The sequence below is a fragment of the Ceratotherium simum genome, chromosome 8 (genome assembly GCF_057802395.1).
Source record: "Ceratotherium simum simum isolate JZ-2026a chromosome 8, ASM5780239v1, whole genome shotgun sequence".
NCBI classification, from domain to species: Eukaryota; Metazoa; Chordata; class Mammalia; order Perissodactyla; family Rhinocerotidae; genus Ceratotherium; species Ceratotherium simum.
The window spans coordinates 4106795-4134697 of record NC_141907.1 but is presented as its reverse complement, the minus strand read 5'-3'; the positions used below and the strand labels follow the sequence as shown (position 1 = coordinate 4134697).

General features: G+C 43.9%; 1 protein-coding gene across 6 annotated transcripts in view; it reads right to left on the bottom strand.

Moving 5' to 3' along the window:
* Nucleotides 1-27903, bottom strand: part of AFAP1 (actin filament associated protein 1) — a 163402-nt gene that overhangs the window by 65752 nt on the left and 69747 nt on the right. For all 6 annotated transcript variants that reach the window (XM_087434874.1, XM_087434878.1, XM_087434879.1 and 3 more), the window contains 3 exons: nt 18896-19004; nt 7867-8078; nt 4186-4365 (listed from right to left, as the gene is read on the bottom strand). In XM_087434874.1, coding sequence (XP_087291000.1) covers nt 4186-4365; nt 7867-8078; nt 18896-19004 — 501 coding nt within the window. The remainder of the gene's footprint in view (nt 1-4185; nt 4366-7866; nt 8079-18895; nt 19005-27903) is intronic.

Below are 27903 nucleotides of genomic sequence, written 5' to 3'. Positions count from 1 at the left end.
CATCAAAAGATTGAAAACAACCCAATATCCACGAATAGGAGACAGGTGTTTTTTTTAAAGTGTGGTCTATTTATACAATGAAATGCTATGTATGGTAAAAAAGAAAAAGGAAACGCTCTATTCTCTAAATTGGAAAAATCTCCAAGATACTTTGTTTAGGCAAAAAAGGCAAGGTGCAGAACACCACACCTCTTCTGAGGGCTGGGGTGGGGAGGGGGGTGTGATTAAAATACACATTTCTATTTGCTTACATATATACAAAGAAACTCTGAAAGGATTCACACAAAATGATCACTCTCATACATTGCTGGTAGAAGTATAATGGTACAAGTGAACTTGGAAACAATTTGTCAAGACCTAGCAATGCTGAAGATGTGCACATTCTAAACCCAGCCATTCCAATGTAAGGTCTCCATCCCAGAGAAACGATGACACCTGAGGCACATGAGTATGCTCACAGAAACACTGCCCACGACTGTGAGAGAGCGTGAACGCTCTAAATGGCCGTCAACAGGAGAACAGACTTAAAAACACTGAGTTGGAAAAGCAGCTGCAGGACACACGCAGTGTGGAGCCATGCACGTGGGAATTTAAAACATGAAAAACGGTGCATCATTTTTCACTTATGAGGACATAACATATGTAAGAAAAAGCATTTTTTTAAAGCATATCTAGATAATAATAAAGACCAAATTCAGGATAAAATTTGCCTTTGAGAAGGAAGAGAGAATTAAATAGGGGAGACAGGTTTTAATTACATCTGTAGCATTTTAGATCTTGAAAAGAATAAAAGATACAAAGTGAAAAAAAAAAAAGATTCTCAGGTCCTCAATGAATCTGAATCATTGGGAATCTATGTTTTTAAATCTCCAGGTGATTCTGATAAGGCAGACGATCTAACGACAGTATCTGGAAGAAGCTAAACTAGACCATCTCAGGTCTCTACTCGTTTTAAAAAATTAAAATTCTATAACTGATTCACTAAAATTAGCTTTGTCATCCGACTTTCATTTCTAGTCAAGAGTTCTTAGGTTCTCGTATTGTAAGGTAGAGAAAGTAAAGCACAAACATTCAATAGAGTAATTAATCAATTTAAACTCTTTGGAAGAAGATAATTTACCATGTATTATTTACTTCCCTTTTAAGGACTATCAGCAAATGCTTAAAAAAAAAAAATCATGCAGTTAAGCTTCCACTGACAAATAGAGTCATCATTCTATAATTAGCTAAGTGCCTCTGATCTGTAAGTTTCTCATATCTGGTGAAAAAGATGTAAGATTATTTCACTCCATCAACATCTGACATCTTGAAAAAATTTTGTCTTTGTCTATTTGTGAGCTGCAGCTCAATGCCATTTCCCAATGAAACAGTAAAGTCCAGTGACACTCTAGATGACTTCATGTTAGACCAATGGTATTAATAAGGGAGCTGTTCTTTAGTATGCATGAAATACTCGATAAACTGTAAGAATAGAGGGAAAAGAGAAGAAAGCTTAGGTTTCAGAGTGGCCTTTCTTGGTTTTCCACTAGGGACAGGTAAACACAAGAATGCAGAAGGATGGGTACAGGTAACCAAGAATGGGGCCAGGAGAAGGAAACAGAACCACGAAGAAAGCTCCTCGCTTATCTCATCATTCTTTCCCTCCTTACTGAACGGATGGTGCTAAGATCATAGAAGTGAGAAATAAAAGAGAAAATGGCAAATTGTCAGATGGCCCAGCAGAATGAAAACGACATGCGAAGCGGGAACATCTGAGGTCGAGTCCTGGCTCTATCACTCACTGATCTCTGCACCACCCGGCCTGCCTGAGCCTCGGTCTCTCACCTGTGAAATGAAACTGCTAATGATAACACCTTTCTCAGGCAGCTGTTTTGAGGATTAAGAGATAAGCATGGTGGAAAAGTACTTTGGTAATAGTGGTGGTTGATATGTAACGTATTCCAGTTTTGTCTGGAAGGCTAAAGCAAACTCAGCAGCAGAAATTCCTGATCGTAGGATTCCTATTAAAGAAAGAAATGCTCTGCTCAATCTCTCAGGTTACAGATATGAGAAAAGCCACACTGAGGCATTCTGACCAGCTGACAGACACATCATGCTTATCATCATAGTCTGCCCTTTATATTTTCCTGGGGAATAAGAGGAAGTGAGGCTCAAGGTTTAATGGACACTTGCACATTGTAAGAACCATTGGTATAAAACATTTCATCAGGTTTTCCCACCTCCTCCCAACCCTCTTTTCAAAGTAGGTACTAGCAAGCAATGATGGACTAGATGGTTTGGATTAATCTGCCTGATAAAGACAATTAGGGAAGTAACATAAAATGTACACATCTTCCCAAGAGCATGGAAGAGCTTATTATCACAGTGAGGAATTACTGGGCCATGATCCAGAGAAGATGGAAATCCAGAGAGGTAGCCTGGCAGCTGGGACTGCCTTTGCCCCCCCAGAGGAGGCAGCTGAGAGGCCAGGCAGCACCTCTGACAGCTCCAGGGGACTAGCCATCAAAAGTTGGAGTCCAGGGCATGCCAAGAATGAGGTCTCTGACAAAACACCCACAATTAGGATTCGAACCCCAAGGAATATATCTTGGAGTAAGAGTGAAATAAACATAAACTTGCCCTCGAATGGACTGCAGGCTGACTTTGAGTTACCTGAGTGGCTCTGAAATCTCAAGCCCTGAAATCAGATTAAACTGATTTTGGAGACCTAATGCCCCCCAAGCACGTGGCAGAGGCAAATGAAAATGCTCTCTGATAGAGGAAAGCGCAGTGCTGAGGACCAAATTACTCCTACAGGGACAACTGGATAGCCACATCAAAAAGAATGAAATTGGACCCTTACCTCACACTACATGCAAAAATTAAATCAAAATGGATCACAGACTAAATTTAAGGGCTAACACTATAAAACTATTAGAAAACATAAGGGTAAGTCTTCAAGACCTTGGATTAAGCAAGGGTTTCTTAGATATGACACAAAAAGCAACAAAAAGTAACGAAGCACTGACACATGCTACAATGTGGATGAACCTGAAAACATTATGCTCAGTGACAGAAGTCAGACCACATAGTATATGACTGCATTTATACGAAACGTTGACAACAGGTAAATCTATAGAGACAGAAAGCAGATGGGTGGTTGTTGGGGGCTAGGAGTGGGGGTAAGGGTGCGGCAGTGACTGTTAGCATAGTGAGCATAGCGTTTCTCTTTGAGGTGATGAAAATTTTCTGAAATTAGTTTGTGGTGATGGTTGTACAACTTTGAATGTACTAAAAACTACTGAATCATACAAGGTGAATTGTATGGTATATCAATTATACCTCAATAAAGCTGTTATAAAAAAATTGTTGAAATAATTTTTTTCCCAATGTAATGAGCAGCATGACCATCAGATAACCTGGCATGCAAGAAGACGAAGTGACACGAACAAGAACAAGCACAACGATAGACGACAGAAGCCGGCCCAGCAAACTCCACCAAAACCAGCATCCAAACAACCACACCTGTTATGTGCTCCTATGGAGATAAAAACCAAACACACATTCCCAAAAGAAACAACTAGAAATTCCAGACCTGAAAACTACCGTCACCAAAATTAAGAACTCAGTGATCAGGAACAAATTAAACAGCAGATTAGACACAGCTACAGATAGAAATAGAGAGCTGGAAAGTAACAAGAAAAAATTAACCAGACTCAAGAAAAAAAAAAGGATAGTAAATACAAACATAAGTAGTAGAATATAGTGAAAACATCTAACATATATTTAAATAAAGATGGGAGGAGGGGAGGAAACAGGGCAAAGTTATATTTTAAGAGAAATGGCTGAAAATTTTTTCCAAAACTTAGAAAGACAACAATCCACAGATTTAAGCAGCCAAGGGAATCCCAAGCAAAAGAAATAAAACAGAATCTACATCTAGACACAATAAAGTGAAACTAGAAAATCAAAGCAAAAGAGAAAGTTCTATAAGCAGCCTGCAAATGGGAGGCAGATTGCCTTTTGAAGGTGAGAGTTAACAGCGATCGATCTTGAAGTAATGAGAGTATTCCGCTATCAAAGACAAAACTATTCAGGTTAATCCATGTTTGCCTATGCTTGAAGAAAATACAAATTAAAACAAAAACAGATCTCAGAAAGAGGCCTGGCAATAAAAAAGGCTCAGAAACAGAACCAACCACTTACCTTCAGCCACTGTTCGGCCTGCTCCTTACTCTGGACTGCAAGAACAAGTGGGTCTGTGCCTTGCTGAGTAATTTTCAACTCGTGTTTCTTCTTTTTGCTGTCTTTTGGGATATATGTAATGTTGCAGCCTTGGAGTGGTAGTTCCATCTGAGGCTGCTGGTCCTTGGAACTTTTATAGCACTGCATTTAACGTGACAAAACAAAGTTGGTTATAAGGAAGTTCAAACAGAAACATCGATAAAACTCCAGAATAATGAAAACAGGAAAGTTGGCAAGGCACCTGGCGGTCTGCTTGAATAGTGAAGATGCTCAGAGATGGGAAAACGGGTCCACAGACACTCAGGTATCATGCACAAAGAGCACCACTCTACATGGACACTCCACCTCCACATACGCGAAAATACCTCTAATCAATTAATCGAGCAAAGTTTACTGAGCATCTGTGACACGACTGAGCAGGAAACAAAAAGCCCTACTCTGATGGAGCTTATGTTCTAGTGGAACGTCTTCATTAAGTTACAGGAATATAATAGACTAGATCTGATGAAACAGCACCACCCTAATGGGCGCAGACAACGATTTGGATACTTTATTCTACAACCTATGTCATTTGGTATCTGCCTATCTCATCTCTACCCTCTTTCTGATAGACAGATGAATGATTTTACTAAGAGTATAAATATCAACACATAATATACAAAAACACCTGCCTGCAAAGGTTCAGTAGAGGATCCAAAACTCATGCTGTTTCATTTGCACAACTGGCATTCACTCTAAAGATTTCAATGCTACGGTTCTTGCTTAATCTAGGTCTGTAAAACCTAGAATCAAATCTTTGTCCAGAGATTTCCCTCACCTCCTTTGGTTTAATTGCATTACTCGGGACCAAAATCACACCTTCTAATGGAAATGCACAGTCTAAGAGTTCAAATAGCTGGGTCCTAGCTCTGTTACTAATTTAATCTGGGTTCCGGGAAGTTTCTTAAGCTTTCTGAGACTGTTTCCTCATTTGTAAAATAGTTATTGCTGTTATTTTATTGAATTACATTGAACTATTAGTAACAATAACATCTGCTAGGAAGTATTGAGTGTCAACATTATATGAGGCATTTCGTACATCTCATTTAATCCTCACAAACGTCTGTTTGGAAGATCAGGAAACTCAGGTTCAGTTGGTGAAGTAATCCGCCCAAAGTCAGACAACCTGAAGAACGGCAGACCCAGGACCCCGCCCAAACTGTACGAGTGTGAAGCCCACACCCCTGACTCCAAACCATCATTTGATGAAGGAATGAATGAACAGATACCTATTTTCAGAAATGATTATTCTAGAGTCCTCTCCTTTTCAGTTCCAAAACCTGGCTCTTGAATGGCACATGTATGGAACATACCCACTTTTTTTTAATTCAACTGATGGTTGCCCTGTCTAAAAAGTAAGAAAAAAATACACCAAAACCAACTAACTTCAGGTTGTTATGAATGTTTACTGTTTACCAGATTTTTCACATTCTCAGTAAGCACCAAAAAAAAAAAAAAAAAACTGACGATACTGTGGAAGGAATAAGAAATTTTACAGCGTATAGTTTTCCTTAAGTTAAATGCCTCCAAATGGATATGTTATCAGTAATATGACAAACTGCAGTCTGGACAGCCTCGCGGGTAGGTTCCCCGGGTTAAGCCAACTCTCAAACAGAGTGGCGTGCAGGATATTCACTAAGGTGTGCCCTTCAGAGCCCACACCTGTAGGAGAGGGGGAGGCAGCCTGACCAGTGGAGGAAGAAGCTAAGCTGCAATGCAGCTCAAATAAAAGGCCTCGGTGGACCCGCTCGGCAGCTGGAACGTGCCATCAGGGTTGTCCCATGAGGCTGGGCCCTCACATCCTGGCAACACATGGGATGCAGACCCCTTGGGAAGGGAGCACAGCCTTGGGTGAGCTGTCTGCCAGCAGCTGTCCCTGCAAGGGAGGGAACAAGCCCTTCAGTCCTGAAGGGGGATCTGGGAGCATCACGGTCCACCACAGAGCTGTGGGCACGGAAAGGAACACGTTCTGGCAGTATACACAGAAGGGCTGGTAATGGTGGTGCCCATGGGAAGACAGGCGGGAAACACTAGGGGAAGAGCCCGGCTGTCTGTGTCCTGTTTACAGTTTCCTGTACTGTTTAAACCTGGAAAGCATTTGCTTTTACCACTGTTAACTTTTCTTCATGTGTTTAATTTTTATTTCTTTTTCCTTCATTTTTTTAAATGTCAACACAAGTCATCTGGGCAGTTGGATCATGTCATTTTTGAACACAGAAAGCTTCAAAAGAACAATAACTAACTTTGATTCTGCGTTTTATTGAAGACAGTGCTCTTGCATGTTTTTCCACTAATTTCTTCATAACTATTTACAACGATTCTAAACGGTAGGTATTATCGTCCTGGTTTTGAAGATGGGAAATTTGGTCAGAGACAGAGGCAAAAGGAGGGAGGGAGAGGTGTGGAGAGAGAAGTCAGCAGGGGGTGAGGAGGGAGTGCTGGGACAGAGGGTGAAGACGCTGGCACCTCTGGGTTGCTGACCCCACATACAACCACAGGCTTCCCTGCGTGCATTTTAAAACTTCTCTTTTAAATGGGAGTCGATCGTATATTTTTAAAACATCTATATAATATATCCACATCTTGCAGCCATTATGTTGGAGTATAAATAAGGACCGTATTAATCTTGTTAACTTTTTTTTCTTTCATTCTTTACTTTAAAATTCCCCCATGGCATCATTTTTGGCATATTCCAAATTTGGGAGAAATTCAGGCCACACAGGTGGAAAAAATATGTACTCTCATTGTTTAAAAATAATTGAACAAACCCATTAATTAAAAAATATACAATGTCCCAGAATCTAGTAAAATAAGATTCCCATAATTCACAGATGACTATAAGAAAAGGGTTCTCTGCTCTGCTCCACTAAAGGGTGATATATAGAATCATAAATTCTCTCTAAAATTCATAATTCCGATAATCAACCATGGTTTCTAAAGCTGGGAAGGAAGGAAGGAGGAGGAGGAGGGAGGGAGGGAGGGAATGTCACACCATTCTCAGAAGGCTCTTGCCTCCTTCATAGAGTCCCTGTTGGACTAACACCTACAGCAAAGAGTCTGTGTGTTCCCGTCCCCTGCTCCTCTGTTACTTACTCCATCTTCCTGTTCCGCCTCTCAGATTTAAGAAAGAAAAAAAGAATCAGCCTGCAGCTTTCCAAAAGAATTTCCTTTCCTGGCCACTCTCCCCTCCAGACCTCACATGGCCTGCCTGTCCCACTTCCATGACCTGGCTTTGAGGAATCCACTGACTCACTACAAATGAGAAAATCCATCTTGCGACTTCTGGCAAGCTGAAGCATTGTGCATTTCCACTGACACAAACCGCAGACACTGGCCGGGACGGGAATGACTTTGCCCGCTGGTTGCTTTAGGGAGCTGGCAACACCAACGGCATTCAAGACACGGCGACCTCAGCCAGTGCTTACTGACGGCCTATTCCGGGCCAGCGCTCGACTGCTGTGAGCTCTCTGTAAGGCGCTGAGGTCTGAGTGCTTCCCTTTCCTCACTGATGTTAACGTTGCCTGGATATGAACTCCATCAAGTTAGATTGCCAACAAAATCTTACCGACTTTACACAAGAGCAACCAATTCACAATGCTTTACCAGTAGTTTGGTGTCTTTGATGACGCAGAGTAACTTGGTCCACTGTCCGAAGCGCTTCTTTCGCAGCAGGAAGGCACAGATCTTGGCGTCCTTCACCAGGTCCATGGAAGCCTCCTCAGAGGGCCACTGGTGTCGTGTTTTCTTCCCCTTTCCATCCTCCTCCTCTTCATCATATGATTCATAAGAGCTACTCATTGCATCTGAGTCATAATCTATCAAAAAGAAAGAAAGAAAGGCAGAGGGCCTGGTTACAAAAATCTTATCTTGACGCCTACCTGTGGGGTCAAGGGTACATTATTACATGATTCAATGAGGAAGGGGTTTCTGCACTCAGTGTGGTAGGGAAACATTAATTAGTAAAAATAGGGAAAAATAACTAAGACTTGGGCAGTGGAAACTCAACAAAATTTTTAAACTGAAGTCACTAGGAATTCTGTATTTATAAACCATTCCTAGACCGTTCAACATGGGCCGGGCACTCTGCAGACCCAACCTTGTTGAATCCTAGCCACGTTCTCGCCGGCAAACAACATCCCCCTTCTGCAGTGCGTCCCACCAGAGAGAACTCCTGCCCAGAGAGGTCCCTTGCTCTCCCACGCCCACACCTTTATGTTAAAGTCTTTCTAGTCAGCGATGTCCTTGTCCCTGCTGGCATCACCACACACACAAGCCCTTCCTAATGTTCAAGAGCCAACCCAAGGCAAGGCCATTTGTCTCCTTCGTGTCATCCTTGGGACTTTCAGAAACATTTACACCTATCTTTCTCATTCTGTGATGCATTAACACCTACATGCCAGATTATTTTTAGTTTCCCTAATATATCACATTCGCCGTTATCTCCAGGTCTTCGCACACGCTGCCCCCTCACGTAGGCCTCCTGCTCATCCCACTCTCTCCTGCCTGTGCCTGGACAAATGCTCTCATCTTTCAGGACTTCACTTATTGGCACCTCCTCCACCAAGCCCTCCTTGAATCACCAAAGCTGCCTGTGATGGACTGAGCTGTGCCCCCCCCAATTCATGTGTGGAAGTTCTACCCCAATGTGACTGTGTTTGGAGATAGGACTGTTAGGAGGTACCTACAGTCAAATGAGGTTATATGGGTGGGGTCTTGATCTGGTAGGATTGGTGGCCTTACAAGCAGAGGAAGAGAGAGAAATCGCACACTCTCTCTGCCATGTGAGGACACAGGGAGAGGGTGGGCGTCTGTAAGCCAGGAAGAGAGCCCTTACCACAACCTGACCATGCTGGCACCCTAATCTTGGATCCAGCCTCCAGAACTGTGAGAAAATAAATGTCTATTGTTTTGCAACCCAGTCTGTGGAATTTTGTTATGGCAGCCTGAGCTGACTAAGACCCTGGGTGAAATGTCCCTCCTCTGTGCTTCCACACTACTCAACGCTAAACGTATCCCATGTACTATCACTGCTGTTTGCCCGTCTGCCTCCCACACCAGACCATAAGCCCCTGAGGGAAGGGAGACCACCTTGTTGGATGTGATTGCCCCAGAACATAACTAAGTACCTGGCACAGGACAAGTGCACAAATATTTACAGAAGGAAGAACTATTAGATAAACTTAAATTATACTTACAAAGGCCTCAGAAAGATGGCTGACATATTAAAAGTGTTTAATAAATACCAGTGACTGTCAGTATTATTATTAATTTCAGCCCTGCTGGATGATAAGCTCCTTGAGGCAGTGTCTGATTCATCTCACATTCCCCTCAACCCCAGGAAACATATGGAATACATTTGCTTTTCAAAACATATTTGAGGAGTAAACACCTAAATGATGAATGAACGATAAGAAGAAACTACGGCTAAAGCAATTGGTTTCACAACTTAGCAGAAGCAGCAGAAATGGCAGACCTTATACAGAACAGAGTTCACATTTTTTTATTCACTGGAAACTGGATTATAATTTGTACTCAGTGGTCACTTTAATTTTCTCTCAGAGTCATTACTGAGGGAGGAATAGAAAGATTGGAAGTTTAAGTTGAATTTTAAACCATAAAAAGTCAAGGAACGATTTTAAGCAAGAGACTAAGGTGACTGAAGAGATAACTTTGGCAACAGCATTGAGAACAGGCTGAAGTTGGGGTGACAGAGAGATGGGGACCAGTTAAGAGGCATCTGCAATGAGGTTGATAAGTACACTGCGACTGTGCCAAGAGGAGCGTGAGGAGGGCTGGCTTGAGCGCTGGTACGGATCTTGGTTACAGATCACTGGGGAGCGCAAATGAGAGACAACAGTCCAGAGTCTCCTCTTGCGCTGCTGCACATTAACCCTTCCACCCTGCAGCCAGGCTGTGCTTGTCATCTCCACAACCTCCCCAACCCCAATGCACACATGCATGCATGCACACACCCCATTTCCAGCATCTACATCCACGCAACACTCTCGTTTAACATGGTAGCCCTGGGTGGGTATTTAATTTCAAATTCTAATTAAACAAAACGAAATATTCAGTTCCTAAGCTGCACTAACCACATTTCAAGTACTCAGTAGTTACTGGTGGCTAAGTGGATGCTGCATTGGAGAACTCAGACAAATGGCATCTCCATCATTGCAGAAGTTCTATTACACAGGGCTGGAGGTGATTAACACATACAATGCAGTGTAAGACATGCTATCAGAGAGACAGGCGGTGGAGAAGAGCATGTGTGGGACGTAGAGAAGACTAAAAAAACTTTTGACCTACATCTTTTATGAGCCATTGTCAACCAGGCAGAAAAGTCTAGAAGAAGGAAGATAATAAGCAAAAGCAATGAAAAATATCAAACATTTAAGAAACAGAGTGGATCCTTTCATTTTTCAATAGTATTTACGTGATTGCCACAGAAGCCAAGTTAGTGGCTACCTTTGAGGAGAGGGAAGTTGTGATGAGGAAGGGGCCTGCAGGGGGCTTCCGTGGCTGACAATGTTCTATTCTTCACACATGTTTCACTTTATGATAAGCCATTAAGTATATATTCATATTGTATGCACCTTTTTTTTTTTGGTGAGGAAGATTAGCCCGGAGCTAATCTGAGCTAACACCTGTTGCCAATCCTCCTTTTTGCTGAGGAAGACTGGCCCTAGCTAATATCCATGCCCATCTTCCTCTACTTTGTATGTGGGACACCTGCCACAGCACGGCTTGATAAGCAGTTCGTAGGTCCACGCCCAGGATCCGAATCCACGACCCCTGGGCTGCCGAAGTGGAGTGCGCAAACTTAACCACTACACCACCAGGTTGGCCCCCCGTATGCATTTTTTGGCAAATATATTTAACAGTAAAAGAGTTTAGCACAGCTAGAGTGTAGGTATGTGGAGGGAAGCCATGGCACATGACACTGAAAGGACAGGTGGTGGCCAGACTGTGAAAGGTCAAGTGCTGCTCTCTGGTCCAAGTAAGCGGAGACTCAAGATGGGCAATGGACAAAAGCGTATTTTTATTTTAGAAAGATTAAGTTCATGATAGCTTGGAGGACCAGGAATCTCTCAGTGCTCAGCTCAGTTTCTAGAAGATCAAGTTCAGCAAATATATAATGAACAAATGAACAAAAGCATTAATGAATAAATTGGTTATAAATGGGAGAACTACCTTTGATTTCATTCATTCATTCAACAAATATTTATTGGGGACTTACTGTGTCAAGCAATATTTTTTATACTTATATGTGTGTGCCAGGATCTGGCAATAAAGCTGTGAAAAGCTGAGGCCTGCTTCAAATTTACAAAGGGCTTTCACATCCATTGTCCTGCTGGTCCTCTCGGCCACCCAGAGATGGGCACAGAGCAGTATCTTTATTTCAGAGGAAAGGAAGAATGCTGCTGAAAGACCAAGTAACTCATCCCCGACCACATCCCTGATGAGTGACGGCCGAAACTTGACTTCAAACTGAAAAAGTATACTATGCCCCCAGCCACCTTCTTCATCCTGGGGAATGGGTTGAGATCCACAGCTGAGAAAGACAGCAAGTTCACATCCCGCCTTCTTCTGAGAGAGCAGAACTGACAGATTCATTTTTGGAAGAACATCAGCCAACTTAGCAGGCGACAGAGCAGTCAAAAGGCACAGTCTGGGCCTACAGGAAATCAGCTCTCTGAGCGGTATCTTCAGGGGTTCCCCAACAGAGAGCAGAATCCCTTATTCCTCTTTCTGTGTACTTCCTGGGGGCTCCAATAGGACTTCAAGGACCTCACTGTCTGGGGGTGGGGTTTTGGATTATGTTAAGAGATAATGAGCGCTCTGTGAAAAATTAAGAAAGACACAGAACGGGGAGGAGGGGAAAGAATCACGAAGGGCCTTCAGACCTGGCAGTAGGTGGTACAGGTGATCTCAGAGAGGGACGGAGGGCAAAGTCAGACAGGGTGTTGATTAAAAACTGGCAGCCCTTGGCACATCCTGGCATCACACACAGACGTCTACACTTCACATAGAATGAGGAGGCAGACCAAAGAGCCAGCAAGAGAACTGTGTGGATCTTTATGTTTAAATGATGTTGCTGGTTAGGAAATGCTCTTCTTCACCAGAAACTAGTCTTATGGGTAGGAATTGCTATCATCGTGCAGTTCTGATGGAACAAAAGAAGGCTCCCATAAACTATTGCAAGTTTCCCTCGCTACCCAAAAGCTCACGCTACACCACTTCACTTTTACAAAAGACCTACAGAAATGTGAAGAGGATGTTCACTTTTTCGAAAATAGCATTCAGCGTTTGTTTTGTAGCAAGCCATTATAGGGATTGTGCAGTCAAGCATACTGTCGTATTGTCGAATTTCAAGCCTTCCACAGCAGCCACAGCAGCCACGCAGATGACGACCCTTGACCTTTGACAAGGGGGCAGGCAGACACGGAAGAAGGTGCAGACATCACGGACCTGCCTGCCTCGATGGACTCAGACGATGATGAGATGTTAACAGGTGACCCTCCTCCTCTCTCCCCTCCACCCCAGTCTCCTGCACCTCCCACCACCCCAACCTGGGATGACTCAGCCTAACACCCCATCACCACCACCACCTCTCAGCCTCCAGTGTGCCTTCCAGTGTGCGTGACACTCCACTGTACATACAGTATTTCTACTTTACACAGGCTGTGTAGTTGTCATATCATTCTTGCTGTTATTCTAGGTTAGTGTGATTTTAGGGTCTATGTGTTATTTGGTATGATTTGGTAGGTTATTTTTGCTAGGAACACTCGAACATTTTTCCCATACGTATAAATTAATGGTAATTGCTTTTTGCTTTACATCATTTTGGCTTATGAAAGGTTTCACAGACACGCTCTACTTTCAGATAGCAGAAGCCTGTATTTGTAACTATAAATCATTAAAATTTATATTTTAGATATATACCATACCCCATGAAATCAGAAATGGCATTTCAACCAATTATCCTTGAGGAGGGAGAGGGAAAAGGACAAGGAGAGAGGGAAACTGGAAAACCGAAGATGAGATGAAATATAAATCTGAACCCCAAAAACCCAACAAGATCTGCACTGACTTTGTGCTGCATCACTTAGCGGAGCTGGAATCACATTCCCCAGAATTCCCTGCCTGTATGGTCTGGATTAGGTCTGGCCACAAGAGAACTTTGTTCCATTACAGCAGCCATTACATTCTGAGGATCGGTGGAGGGCAGCGGCACTGCGGAAGCTCAGGCGTGTCGTCACGGACCTGTTGGCCTGCCCTGTTGGCTGGGGAGCGACTGGACTTGGACCTGCTGCTGGAGCTTCTCCTTTGGTGGCTCAGATCCTGGACAGGTACACACACGAGTCCATAGCCAAGAGCACCAGCATCTTCTGCAAGTCACCAGGTTTGGAGGGAGTCAAGGAGAGACGGGCTGCAGTTTGTCCTTGCAGACTTCAGTGCATCCTTGGTCTCCCCCCCACTTCAAGTCCAGCTTTTCTTCCAGACTGCCCTTCTGACCAGATGCACAGGCAATAGCCTTCCACTGATTTCTTCAACGGCTCCCGTAATTGTATGAGTCTAACCCCTAGAATAAATCTCTTCCACCTCAGAGTGGTTCTGCTTCTCTGATCAAACCCTGTTACAGAAATTGGTAATGGAAGCCTCTGGCAGGCTCTTACAGGCGAAGCTCAGAGCAGACCCTTAGGACTTCAGAGCACAGCTACGCCACCCTCTGACGATAACTATTTTCCTTCTGAGAAATTGCTTGTGGCTCACTGATGCCCTCATGGAGTGTAAGTGCTTGATCATGGGGCGCCAAGTTATGATGCAACCTGAGCTGCCCAACATGGACTCCAGGCTATCTGATCCATCAAGGAGCATTCGGCCATCACATCAAAGCAGAATCCTCTCCACCAGGCCCAGAAGAGGTAAGTAAGGTACATGAGCAAGCAGTTCAGATGCCCATGGCCCTATTCCTGCGGCTCTGCCTCCTCTCAACACTGATTCATGGCCTCATGGTTCGGCTGGACGGTCACACTTGAGAGGAACTGGTAACAAGGTCTGCAGAAGCGGCTGTGAGTAGACCTCCACAAACGGGCTCAGGTTGTGAGCATTTGTGCATCAGGTGAATGCTTAGCAAAGAGCACTCTCAGCAGAAGATCTTCATAAGCAGGCAAACAACATGACCCATTATACAGATGTCGGGCAGCCTCTTTCCCCAGACTTCTTCTCCAAATGGACTCATGTAGAACAGCCATGGTGGCTCAGATGGAGGTTATACGCGGAACTCAGCAATGCAACTTCCACCCACAAAGATTAACCTGACTCCTGGCACTTTGAGTGTTTTACCTGCACACGACGCTGCTCCTTAGGGTATCAGCCAGCCACCTAGTAACAGGTGGTTATCACTGGACCACTTCCATCATGGAAGGGGCAGCACTTTATTCTCACTGGAAGAGATAATTCCCTGCCCACAATGCTGCTGCCAAAAGCAGCATCCGTGGTCTTATAGAACGCCCTATCCACCATCATGGGAGCCCACACAGCACTGCTTCTGACCAAGGAACTCATTTCACAGCAAATGAAGTTTACAGCAATGGGTTTATGCTCATGACATTCCCTGGTCTTGCCATGTCCCCATCACCTTGAAGCAGCTGACCCAACAGGTTGGTGGAATGTCCTTTTGAATGGTCAGTTTCAGGACCAGCTTGACTGGTAACACCTTATGGGGCTGGAGGTGTATCTTCCAAAATATCTTTTAGTAGTATATGCTCTGACCAGTGGGCTGTTTCTCCCACAGCCAGGATTCACAGGTCTGGGAATCCAGGGGTGAATGTGGTAGTGGTTCCCCTCACTATTACCCCTAGTGATCCACTAACAAAATTTTTGCCTCCCTTTCCTGAAGTGTTTGCTCTGCTGGCCCACAGGTCTTAGTTTCTAAGGGCAGAATGTTCCCTCCTAAGGACACAGCAATTGCTCCACTAAACTGGAAGTGGAGACAACAGGCAAAGAAGGGGTTACTGCAGTGAGTGAGATGACTGGTCCTGACCACCAAGAAGTTTTGACCACACACTGGAGAAGGAAGAACATGCCCGGATCCTGGAGATCCCTGGGGGGCCCCTTAGGACTCCCACGCCCTGTGACTAAATTCAGTGGAAAAGTACAACCATCCAGCACAGGCGGTCCTGCTGAAGGACCAGATCTTCAGGAAGGAAAGCTGAGTAATCTTTTTTTTATAATTTTATTTATTTATTTTTTCCCCCAAAGCCGCAGTAGATAGTTGTATGTTATAGCTGCACATCCTTCTAGTTGCTGTATGTGGAACACGGCCTCAGCATGGCCGGAGAAGCGGTGCATCGGTGCGCGCCCGGAATCCGAACCTGGGCCTCCAGCAGCGGAGCGTGCGCACTTAACCACTAAGCCACGGGGCCAGCCCTGAGTAATCTTATTGGACAATCAAGGCAGGTGCTTGCTGCAAAGGGAACATGAAGGAATTTATAAATACCAGCTATGACCATTGACTGGTTGTAGAAATGAGGACTAAACTAGTCATGAGTTTTTCTTCCTTATTTTGATATGGACAGATTTGTGTATGCATAAATGAATTCTTTTGTTTTCTTCCCCTCTCCCATTCCTAAGCATCTAACATAAGAAGTGCTAACATTAGTTAGCCTTGGCTCTCAATATTTGAGTTATAGGCTCTCAAAGGGGAGGGTAATACCCAGCTAGAAGAGAATGGGTGTCACCCCAAACTGGATAAAAGGACTCTGTATCCTCCGGGGGAGTTAGGGAGTTTTCTGCTATATGGGCGATAGTTGAATCATGTTATGCTGAAGCATGATTCTGCTATTGTCTTTATTTGGAAATTCAGTGTGGTTAAAAGAGGTGTGCATGGATGCCAAATTGACACAAGATAAATGGTGGTGGTTTTATACTGTATCAACTTAGCAAGGTTGGAATTACATTTCCCAAAATTCCCTTTCTTGGATGATTCTGGGTTAGGGCTGGCCACAAGAGAAATTTGTGAGCAATTTGGAAGGCAGAAGGGAAGCAGCTGCCAGCACATGCTGAAGGCCAGCGCAGGGTGCCAGGCACTGCTGCAGCTCACACACATTGTCACTGATCTGCCGGCCTCCTTGCTGGCGTGGGGCAGCCGCTGGGCCTGCAGCTCCCGAAGGGTGTCTTCTGAGTCCTGGGCCAGGTGGGCACAGCTCTGTGGAGGCGCACTCCAGCTCCTCTGGCTGGTCGCCTGTGTCACCAGGTTTGGAGGAAGTGAGAGACAGATGCGGGTTCTGCCCTGTCCTTCTCTTCCCCAATCCTTACCTAGCTCATCTTCTGGGTGGCCGGCCCCACACCATAGTCTTCTTTACTGGCTCCCACAATTGCATACGGTCTCATTCCTATAATAATCCCTTTATTCCACAACGCTCATAATGGTTCTGCTTCTTTGATAAACCCATACCTGATACAGGGTTCAACAAAGCTGTCGCCCAGTCCACAAGTAACAGAAGGTGGCATAACCCTGGTCTGATCTGCAAGTCGGCCCACTGCCATTGCTCTTCAGGGGAGGGAGGGGAGGTCCTCGCCGTCAGCTGTTCAACCGCAGACATTCGACTACAGAAGCCACTGCGCGCTAGCACTGCTGACTCGCTGCTCCCGAGCATGAGTCTTTTATTACTCTTTCTTCTGGATGTAGTTCAACGAAAGTTGCCCACCAGTCAGCAACTAAGGAATGGCTTCTCTGAAGAACAGGACATGACACATCCATGCTATGGGGCTTCTCAGACTGAAAACTACCCAAGGCCCCCAAAAGTCAAGCAAAATTACTCTCAGTTTCTAGCCTTGAAAGTATGTTGTGGGGAGGGGGAAGGAAGGTGGGAGAAGGCTAGAACCAAATGTTCCAAATGCTGGGAAATACCCTCATCGAAAAAATTTTTTTGTTTACTCATTCCTATTAGAAAGAAAGGAATCCAATGAAGTTTTTAATTACATCAAACCATTTAATTTTTTGTGTGTTTTCTAACTAATCTACTAATTTTTGAAATAGTGGACACTTAGAAATTACCTGAATGCATTTTTCCTAAACAGTTCTTAAATGAAAGAGAAATTAAAATATTTCACTTACGATCTCAACACGTAATAGTTCCTAACCTCCTTACCAGAACGGTCCCTTTCTCACTCAGAATGCGGCAAATATTTATTGACACTGGGCCCAGTCTGTGTCGGGACTGTTCCAGAAGCTGAGAAAACAGGCACGAGTGAGCTGGAAAAGGCTCCTTACCCTCAAGGGGCTTACAGGCCAGCTTGCCCGGGCTCTGTATCTCCCTCTTCACACTCAGAGAATATACCAGGGTGAATTTCCTGAAACACGCAACGTTGTGTTTCAGGAAATGGTCTCCTTGTTTCTTGCCGGGGGAGACAAAGATCAGAGAACTCAAGTCTCCATGGAGCAGAGATCTCAGGCGACATGAAGACAACACTGGGATGAAGGAGAGCGTTTCCTCAGGAAGACAGCTGAGGTGGGGTGACACGCCACGGATCAATGCACTGGAAGCCCTGAGATCAGAACGAGCAGTCACTCTTTCACGTCCCATTTTGTCTACCTTTTGTAAGAAAAGCAAGGCTCCTTGAGGCAACATACATACTCAGACACCCCGCTTCCACTTCAGGAAGAGACTCTTAGAGCGCACTGCCTGACAGAACAGTGAGAGGAGAAAGAAAGCCAACAATCCAAAACTAAATTCCAGAGACAGTTATAAAGAGGCTTCAATGTCAGCGCACCCTTCCTTTATGTGAATGTGAAAGCTGGGTACTAACAGAGAGGGACTTCTGAGAGTTACCAAGCAGACAGAGTCACATCATGACAACTCTAACTTAGGCAGAAATTTTCCGGTAAGACCTGTATGAATGAAAAAAAAAACCAAAAAGCAAGAAAAGCCTATGATCGAGACACCTATTTGTTCTGTACTCAATTATTTTCAGCCCGGTAGACACTTCTCTCCTCATGGCACAAGGAATGCAGCCTAAGAGGGACACGCCCCAGCCAGAGTTGGGGGGGCCATAAAACACACCCATAAAAACACACCACGAGGGGCCAGCCCAGGGGCGCAAGCGGTTAAGTGTCAGCGCTCCGCTGCGGAGGCCCGGGGTTTGCCGGTTTGGATCCCGGGCGCGCACCGACACACCACTTGGCAAGCCATGCTGTGGTGGCGTCCCATATAAAGTGGAGGAAGATGGGCACGGATGTTAGCCCAGGGCCAGTCTTCCTCAGCAAAAAGAGGAGGATTGGCAAATGTTAGCTCAGGGCCGATCTTCCTCACCAAAAACAAAAAAACAAAAAAACCAAAAAAAACCACGAAAGTCATTTCCCTTTTGACCAAAGGGAACACATTTCATTTGGACACATGTTTCCACAACTGGATTTCACTAATTATGAGTCACAAGGAAGACAACATCTGAATTACACGGTAAGGCACTTGAGACTTTCCCAAGCCCTTTCTGTATCTACCTCTTTGGGTCAAAACTGACTTAACTCCACATTTCCCCAGCGTCTTGTAATGCCCCATTCCCTTCATACCAGCAACAGTCCCACAACTCAGGAGGCCAGCTGTGGCCAGGCAGACCCCGCACTCACTTGAGGTGATGTATTCCGGTGCTTTCCCAGGACTCAAGGGCACAGCTTCCTCATAATAACCTTCTGGGAGAGAGGACGTCGGTAACGGTGGCGGCCCACTGTCAGGTGGCTGAGCAGAGAAAGGAAGAAACAATGCAACGTGACCATCAGAAGGAAATTCTGTATTTTCAACCAACAGGTGTTGACCAGCACTGTCCTCTTTCCTTTGTAAAGTCCCTGGTAAAAAAGAACCCGTCCCACAAAGAGGTTCTGCAGGTCGGTTCCTGACTGGATCTCTACTACTCTCCTGCTCACGGCCACCCCCGCCCGGCCCTGGCCACATGCTCCCCAACCCACAACAACTCGCCAGCAGTCTGCCAGCCCAGCAGCACATCTCCCGCGGGGGCCCCTGTGCACTGCTTCCAGGGCAGAGAGGTCCCCCAGGGCTGAGACGGGCGTCTTCCTTCTCTTCATCCCCACAACTCTCCCCACACTACTGACTCTCCCACATCTCCAAAGCTGACTTTCTTCTCCATGGCCTACTCAACTGCATGGGGAGCCCAGGAGCACAGGAACTGCTCAGATGCACCTGGTGCTCATCACAGAGTGAGCAACAGATAAACAGGGACTGGCTGAATGAATAAGGTGCCCACAATCTCACCACACTCCTGAAAAATGCCAGGAAAACTTTAAATAAAGGAAATCACCTATGAGCCACTCTCTAAAAGAAACTGGAAATTATTCTCTGGAGAAGGCATCTGCTCATTACTAGAACCAATTATACCAGTTTCTTGTCAGACTCTGAGACTGAGGCACTCCGGTTTTGAAGCCGTAACTTTGGAACACAGAAGAGCTGGCAGGCTCGGGACTATTCAAACTCCATCTAGCCTTCAAGACCACTGAAGCCCCCTTCTTCTCTCAAACGTTCCTGCTGACTCTAACGCACACCACCCCCTTCTTCCTATGAACATCTAAAGGTTTGTTGGTGAAATCACTCACCAGTCCTTATGCAACAGAAATGGTGGAAGTAAGGAAAGCCCACATTTGCCAAACACCTGCCATTTACCTGGCACTGTACTTACTAAGTGCTTTTGCGTTGGCCACAGGTTGCATCAGTCAATCCACAGAGGAATCCTTCAAGGTAGATATCACATTACCTTATATTTTACAGACACAGAAAGTGAGGCTCCTCGTCTAAAACAGCCTGCTCAAAATCAGACGCGAGTAACTGACAGAGCTGGGGTTTTCTAACACCAGGCCTGCCTGCTAAAGACCTTTTTTATATTCATATTCTCTCTCTCTCTCTTTTCCTTTTGTAAGAGGAAAACAAACTGTAAATAAACTTAAAAGATGTTATGGAGAACGGAACAGAACAGAGGCCCCAAGCGGAAGATCTACCAAGCTAAATTTCCAAGTAGAACAATGTTCCAAAGAAATCATAGGGGTTTTTTACATAAACTCTCTAGAATTTGAAACTCCACCACTTTCCATGTAAGTCAACTCCGAATCCAAGAAGTCCTCTGTGAATGACTCATCAGCCCACTCCTTCCTCACCAGATGAGGACAGATAGCGCACTCAGGATCACTGGCAGCATTCCTTCACACACTGAAGGCATAGTTATCTCCCCTCCCCCCAGTCCTTGTGCCCTAGACTAAAGAACCCAGATGCCTCTGCACTCAGGGCTGCCTTCCTGGACCGTCATCATGCTGTGGTCTCAGCTGGATGGTATCCAGGTCCTTCTTATCTTCCCGAAGAGGCAGTGCTTAAAACAGAACCTGATACACACAGACTTGGCCCCAGGCACGGTCTGAAAAGGAGTCCACCCTGAGTTAAAATCTCTGCTTGTTGCTTTTGGAAAAGAGCTGTTTGATTCACTGAGTGTCTTTATTCATGAAATGGAGGGTGTTTCAACTTCCTTTTAGTATGTTGAAACAGTCAAATTATTCATGTCTTGGGAAAGCATTACAAATAGCTGAATCAAACAAACGTTTATGAAATGGCACAGACTCCTTTCCTAGAGCTGAAGTCAGGCACAGTGTGTAAGGCGAGGCGCTTACTCTCTTAGCTGATGGGATTTCTCAACAGAGACTTTCTGACCCTACTGGTGGTCATGTATTTGACACAACCGCTGGCAACTCAATGGGCACACCCCTAAATCCAATAATTCCACCTCTAGAAATATATGCCAACAAGGTCAATTGGTCACGTGAGCAAAAATGTATAAGGATGTTCAATACAAGTTTTTTTAGCAAAATCTAAAAACAATCTAAATGTTCACAGAGAAAAGAATGATTAGATATACTGACGCATCCATGAGCAGACATTTAAAAGGAGACTGCATATCTACAGTCATTTACTTGAAAAATCTCTACTAGATACTGTTAAGTGAAAGGAGACAGGTACACTAGGAGCTCTTTATATAAAATTTGCATGTTTATGCTCACATATATACAAAGACAGAAGGTCATTGACCAAAATGTTAACAAATGGTTGCCTCTTTTTTAATTATATCTGTATAGCTTGGATTTTCCTCACAATATTTGCTGTTTTTAAAATTTTTAAAAATTAAACTATTTTCACTTTGAAGTAACATCCCCCAAAACAATACTTCTAGAGGAACACTCCACTTCCACTTCCAAATACCACTTAACCTTGAAACTCTGCCACAGGGGTTTCAGACACTTAGGCAGAGGAATTACTGCTTGTTAAAGGCAAATGGAGGAGAGGCTGACAAGAGGTCCCTGAACTGTTATTTAGCGCTATTGCTTTCGGAGGAAAAACTTTCAGATCCTTTCCCATCGGTAAGAATTCACTGAAATCACAATTAACAGGAATTTTAAATGGTGCAAAACAGGGGAGGTAGATTTCCAAAAGGAATCACGAAAACCAGAGGACCGGCAGGAAACAAGAAGGCAGAGTGAAGACGAGGAACACCCAAATACTCGGCACGCGTTAAGGTCTGGCTTCGTCCTTGGTCCACGCAACGTTCCTGTAACTCTGAGTCCAATCTCCCCACCTGGAAATGAGGGCGCTGGATCATGATCATCTCTCATGTCCCTCCCAGCTCTAAGATTCCAATTCTAGCATTCTTATAAAGTTGCAGGTCAACAGGCCATAAAACCAACTTTACCTATTTCAAATTTTCCTGAGAGTTGCCTTTGGCTCCCCACTAAATGATAAATGACATCAACTCCGGCCAGAGCAGATCTTCAAATGCCCCTTCTAACAGTAACACTACACACCCACGTGGCAGCGCTCTACTGGATCTGACAGCTTCCCGTCGACGTAGAAGAGACCCAGGCTGTGCATGAAGCTCGAACACCGTCTTGCACTTGTCACCAGGGTTCTTCTGGGCTGGCTCTCACACAACACATGCTAATAAAATAAGGGACTGAAGTCTAAACACCACAGCCTCTTCAGATACTTAAAAAGAAATACGAGAAACCATTTTCCTCAAAGAATGCCTGATCTTTGCCTCTGCTGTGCTCTGGACGTAAAAGAAACAGCGCAGAGCCAGTTACCAGATAACTTCTCAACTCACCAGAATATTTCTCCCTCAAATTAATACTTACGTGAAACTTATACTTTAGCTTAGGAAACCTTATCTGCCTTAAGGTACTGTAAATTTCTCCTTTAAGGTCTCTGTGTCGTATTAGAGAAAACCAGTACTTACAATTAGATAAGAATGTGATCTATAGCCCTGCTTGGCTCACCATATTGGTCATAGTTTAACTCCCATCTTTTTTGGAAAGAAAAGCCCACTAGTATTTGCCTTTGCTACTTTAAGGAAAAGCCTTACAGAGAATTCTTTTCCATTAATATTTGTTATTATTAATAATAACAAATATTATGTTTATATAATTGTATGGTATAAATATAATTATTCTCATTATTGTTATTACTATTATTTCAACAATATAACAATAATAAATACTATTTACTGTTTGCCTACTATACGCCAGACATTGTTCTAGGATATTTTATATATATTTTATCCTGTTCAGAACACAACACTGAGATGTTGGTATTTTGATTATGATTTTGCAAATGAGGAAACTGAGGCTCAAGAGATGAAAGATCTTGCCCAGGGTCACACACGCCCAGAGCTAATGAGTGGAGAAGCCAGAGCCACCAGAGCCTGGCATTGATTGCTGAGCCAGAAGCTACGGAACGGCAGCGATGACATTTCTGTGTCATGATCGTATCCCTCGATGCCTGTATCGCAGGTGGTGAGTGGAATGGGAACAGAGAAGGAACTCACCAACCCACCACAGCTATGGGTCCAACCCGACTGCCTCCAGACCCCACAGTACACCCAGATCCGTGACTTCCTAAGGCAGGGGCATTGCACACATCTACGTCATGCCCAACACCTTCAGCACCCTCCCTCTCCCTCATACTGGCACTCCCCACCGCCTTCCCCTCCTCCTACCCCAATCTGTTACGTAGTCCTTTGTACTAGAAACACCAATCAACTATGAGACCTGATTCTAGCAGAGAAAAATATCAGCCTAGAATCTGGAATCACTTCCTGACTTTAATTCTATATATATGGTAGTGTGTCCAGATTCTGTTTTTCGGTTACAGTGATTAAAATCTGCTGAGTAACAGCCAAAAATGATATAATCTGACAGAAGAAAATTAGGGTTCATGTTCTAGTTCTGTCACATATCAGCAAAACCCTTCTCTAATTGACAGGAATATTTTAGCAGCTCTCTATGGAGCACGTATGCCACGATCTAAACTTCCAGGCCGCGGGTCATCCTTTAGGAAGGTATCCACGCGGCTGAGGGAAACTGAGGATCAGAGTAAAGTAATTTTCAATGGATAACAAAAGTTTATGGTCTAAACTGCAAAAACGGTTTCAATCCTAACATCAAGAATTAAGTAGTAGCTTTCTTGGCAAAATAAAAGTTTCTGTCCAGATTACACCCCATTCCATTCTGTTCACCATTTAATCTGCATGTCACACAGCACGTGAGTAAACACTGGAAAATTACTCACATATTTCTTACGTTTTCTCGAGTCTTACTTATGCACAACAAAGGATGAGAGCTGCATGGGGCCAGTCATCCTCCCTTCCTTCTCTACCAGTAGGATGGCTTCCACAGGGAAGGCCAACAGGCCAGCAGGATGGTAACAGGATACCGATCTGGAGTGCAGCACAGAGCAGACTGAAGATAAAGACGCCACAGGAATTACACATGAGGCTAAACTCAGATTCTCGAAAGACAAGGAAAAAAGGCACAAGATGGTTTACGTCCACCAAAGGATCAAATTTGATCTCACCAGGAAATAAATGGTTTTGTTGTTTTAAATCTTGGGCTTTCGTCTCAATTCTGCAACTGGTAAAATACCTAATATTGTCATCTAATCTTGAAGAGCCTCATAATCCCATCTGTCAAACAGAGATTAAATAAAGTTGCTGTGAAAGTACTTTAGGAAGGATAAAATGCAATCCACGGCAAGGCGGTAAGGCTGGTATCAAACTTCACTGTTTCATAGAGACAGGAAGTAGAATGGTGGTTACCAGGGGCCGCGGCACGGGGCAGGGTGGGGATGGGGAGTTGTTGTTTAATGGGGACAGAGGCTCAGTTCGGGAAGATGGCAAGTTCTGGAGATGGATGGTGGTGATGGTTGCATAACAATGTGAATGTGCTTAATGCCACCGAACTAGACACTTAAAATCGGTTAAAATGGTCTAGTTTTTATTACGTATATTTCACCACAATAAAAAACAACTTCCTTGTTATCTGCTAGCATAATAGGGCACCACATTTACATAAGCTCTGGCCCTAAAATATCAAAGAATTAAATTGCTCTCCTGTACCCCATCTAAACACAATGTAACCCTTGCTGTTTAAATCATCGAATAAAAACACTTCTAGAAAACACTTTGATTGGTTATCATACATATCATATAGAGCCCCCAAAGGAGTCTGCCCTGCTCTTTTCTCTCTTGGCCATGAAGATTGGAGATCCCCTGGTCTGTAGGTTCAAGTTATTCTGGAGAAGAGGAGGGAGGAAGTGAAGCACAATCGGTGATTGTCTGGATCCACCTGGTTAGTAGATGGCTGCTTCGGAGCTGGGCGGTGCGTCCTGGCAGCCAATGTCAACACAGATGGGATCCATTTCCGAATGGACTGGGCCTGGCTTTTCAAATGCTCTCTCAGCACTCGCTGCACACTAAGTACAATCAGTTTGATAGCTGCACAACTCTCAGTACACAACGAAAACAAAAATCTGTTGAAAAGCGCAGTTCTTCCCAGAAATGTTTTTATTATACACACACGTTTTGGCCCACTCTGGTCTCCCCTGAAAAGCTAAATGGGATTGCTAAACATGCTGTATAACACACTTGTGATCTCGGACATGTATGAGAAGTTCTGAATTTCCACACAGTGCACACACCCACACTCCTTTGAGTCCTTCGAAAGCACCATCAGCCACGCTGACGGGACCACCAGTTCACACAGGGCACCGTAGGAAGCTGCCACATTCACCCCGAAGACTAAACAGAAACACTCAGATATTCCCTTCACGTACTGAAGCATCACCAACGTTACAATTTCAACTTTTTGACATGCTCCCTGACCTTGAGCCTTCATAGGCACTTCCTACTACGCAACATGAGAAACACAAAGTATAGAAACAAACACCATCTTCCAAAGGTTAAAATTTAGTTCAATTTTTAAAAGCATGTCAAAATGAGATGTTCCTGTTCAATGGGTATAAAGTTTCAGTTATGCAAGATGAGTAAATTTTAGAGATCTGCTGGGAAAAAATGATGTCAAGAGATAGTTAATAACAACTGTATAAAGTACTGTTAGGCACTAAAGGGATAGAAACGTAAAAGATTGCTCATTACATAGAGTTTATAACACAAATAGCTCTGATAAAAGGCAGTATTCATTCAATACATGCCACAAGAGGTAAAAATGCAATAGTGGTTTATATGAATGAGAAATAATACCTGGTTGGAGAATCATAAATTTTACACTAAAAAAAATCCTTCAGTCATTTACAGTTGCTTTGATGATAATTCCAAACTGCTCTGCATGGCCCACAGGCCCGTCACGATGTAACCCCTGTGGAGTGTTCCAGCCTCATCTGCAGATTACCCACCCAAATCGTATTATCCAGCTACACAGACAGGCTCACAACGCTCAAGTCCATGTGGGTCTCTCTCTGGCTTGTGCCTTAATTCGTGACACATCCTCTGCCTGGTGCAGCTTCCTACCCATTTCATCTTTACCCCACGATAAGCTAACTCTCCTGAAAGTCAATGTGCCCAGAGCAAATGACCAACTGGCCAAAAACCAATTCACCAAAGGTAGACAATTTACTGAATGACTGGCTTACTTGCTGAATAACGAATTCACTGAAAAAGTCAGAAAAATAGAGTAGAGCTATCTTAACCAATCTCCACTTCATTGACTTGCTGAGTTGACAGATGTTCTTCATTCCCTCTGTAAAATCCCCTGACGGATGTCCATAAAACATTCATGGTCAACAGGCTCCTCTCCAGAGTGCCGATAAATAGACCTATCAGCTGAGTTGTACATTTACTAAGAATCAGCTTTGTCCTTTAAATTCTTATACTTATTACTATACTTACCATAATTAATTTGATTAACTATTATGTAAATAAACCAATGAAAAAATGAGTGCAAAAGGAGAATTGAGGATTCTCTTAGATTCTTTAGAAGGGTTCAGTCAAGTCAAAATGGAAAAAAAAAGAATTAAAAAAGCTATTCAATTAAGGGTGGACCAGTCAACTATGAAAGAATAGCACAGCACTCATAAAATTCCAGGTACTCTAAACTCAGACTGTTTATTGTTTCACAAGTGTCTAAACTTTACTACACTTTAAGGAAACAAAAACTGGAAATTATTAACGCTCTACCACGGGCACAGATTATGGAGAAGGACAAGCAGAAGCCAATGTGCAGCCCCATACTCAAAGAATGTAGCCCTTGGCCCTACATCAAAATCTCAGTAGTTTTATAGCAGCTAACAGCATGGCTTGGATGTTGAGGGAAAACTCTCTTGACACCCATGGACTAGGCACCAGCAGGGAGAAATGACACCTTGGGAAACTCCTACTCAAAAATTATTTGTCTAAAGTATTTAAAGCATATGTATATCTTTTTTAGAATTTTTCACTTCAACCAACATTTTTGATTAACCAACCACCAGTTCTGATTCCATCAGTAGGAGGGCTTCTCATACCTTAAACCTGAGCAGTTTGCCATGATGCAGCCAAAGGCAGGGGCAGAACGTAAGTCAGGGAGAGTGAGAGACAAAGAGAAAAGAGAGAGACAAAAAGAGGATGCACAGGGCCGGCCCGTGGCTTGGCAGTTAAGTGTGTGCACTCCGCTGCTGGCGGCCCGGGTTCTGATCCCGGGCGCGCACCGACGCACCGCTTCTCCGGCCATGCTGAGGCCACGTCCCACATACAGCAACTAGAAGGACATGCAGCTATGACATACAACTGTCTACTGGGGCTTTGGGGGGAAAAAATAAATAAATAAATAAATAAATAAAAAGAGGATGCATGAGTGAATGAATAACAAATTGCATTTGAGGAAAAATCCATAGAAACGGACTGATTATTCAACAGTCAAAAATGGTAGACAATTTTGACCATTCAATGAGTATTCGTTGTCTGATATTGGCATTGAAATTGATATTCACTCCATCTAGCGTGGCATATCCGGGACATGTAGTTTAGTCCAGACCAGTTGGATGGCACTTCATGGAGCACTAGAGAAGAGTCCATGAAATTCATACAACCATCACCACTCTTCTGGCTGCTTCTAGATGTTTGCATTTCATCTTCAATCTCAAAACACCTTTCCTGATCTGAAATGTGATGATGAAATATAAGACACAGTATATCGAGAGATATGATAGGACAGCCATAGGTTCAGACAAGCTCAGAAAGAAAAAGAAAAAGAAACCAGAAGATAAAAACCAGGAAACTAATGAAGTACTGATTTCTCATCTAGTTCTTTATCTTTTAGAT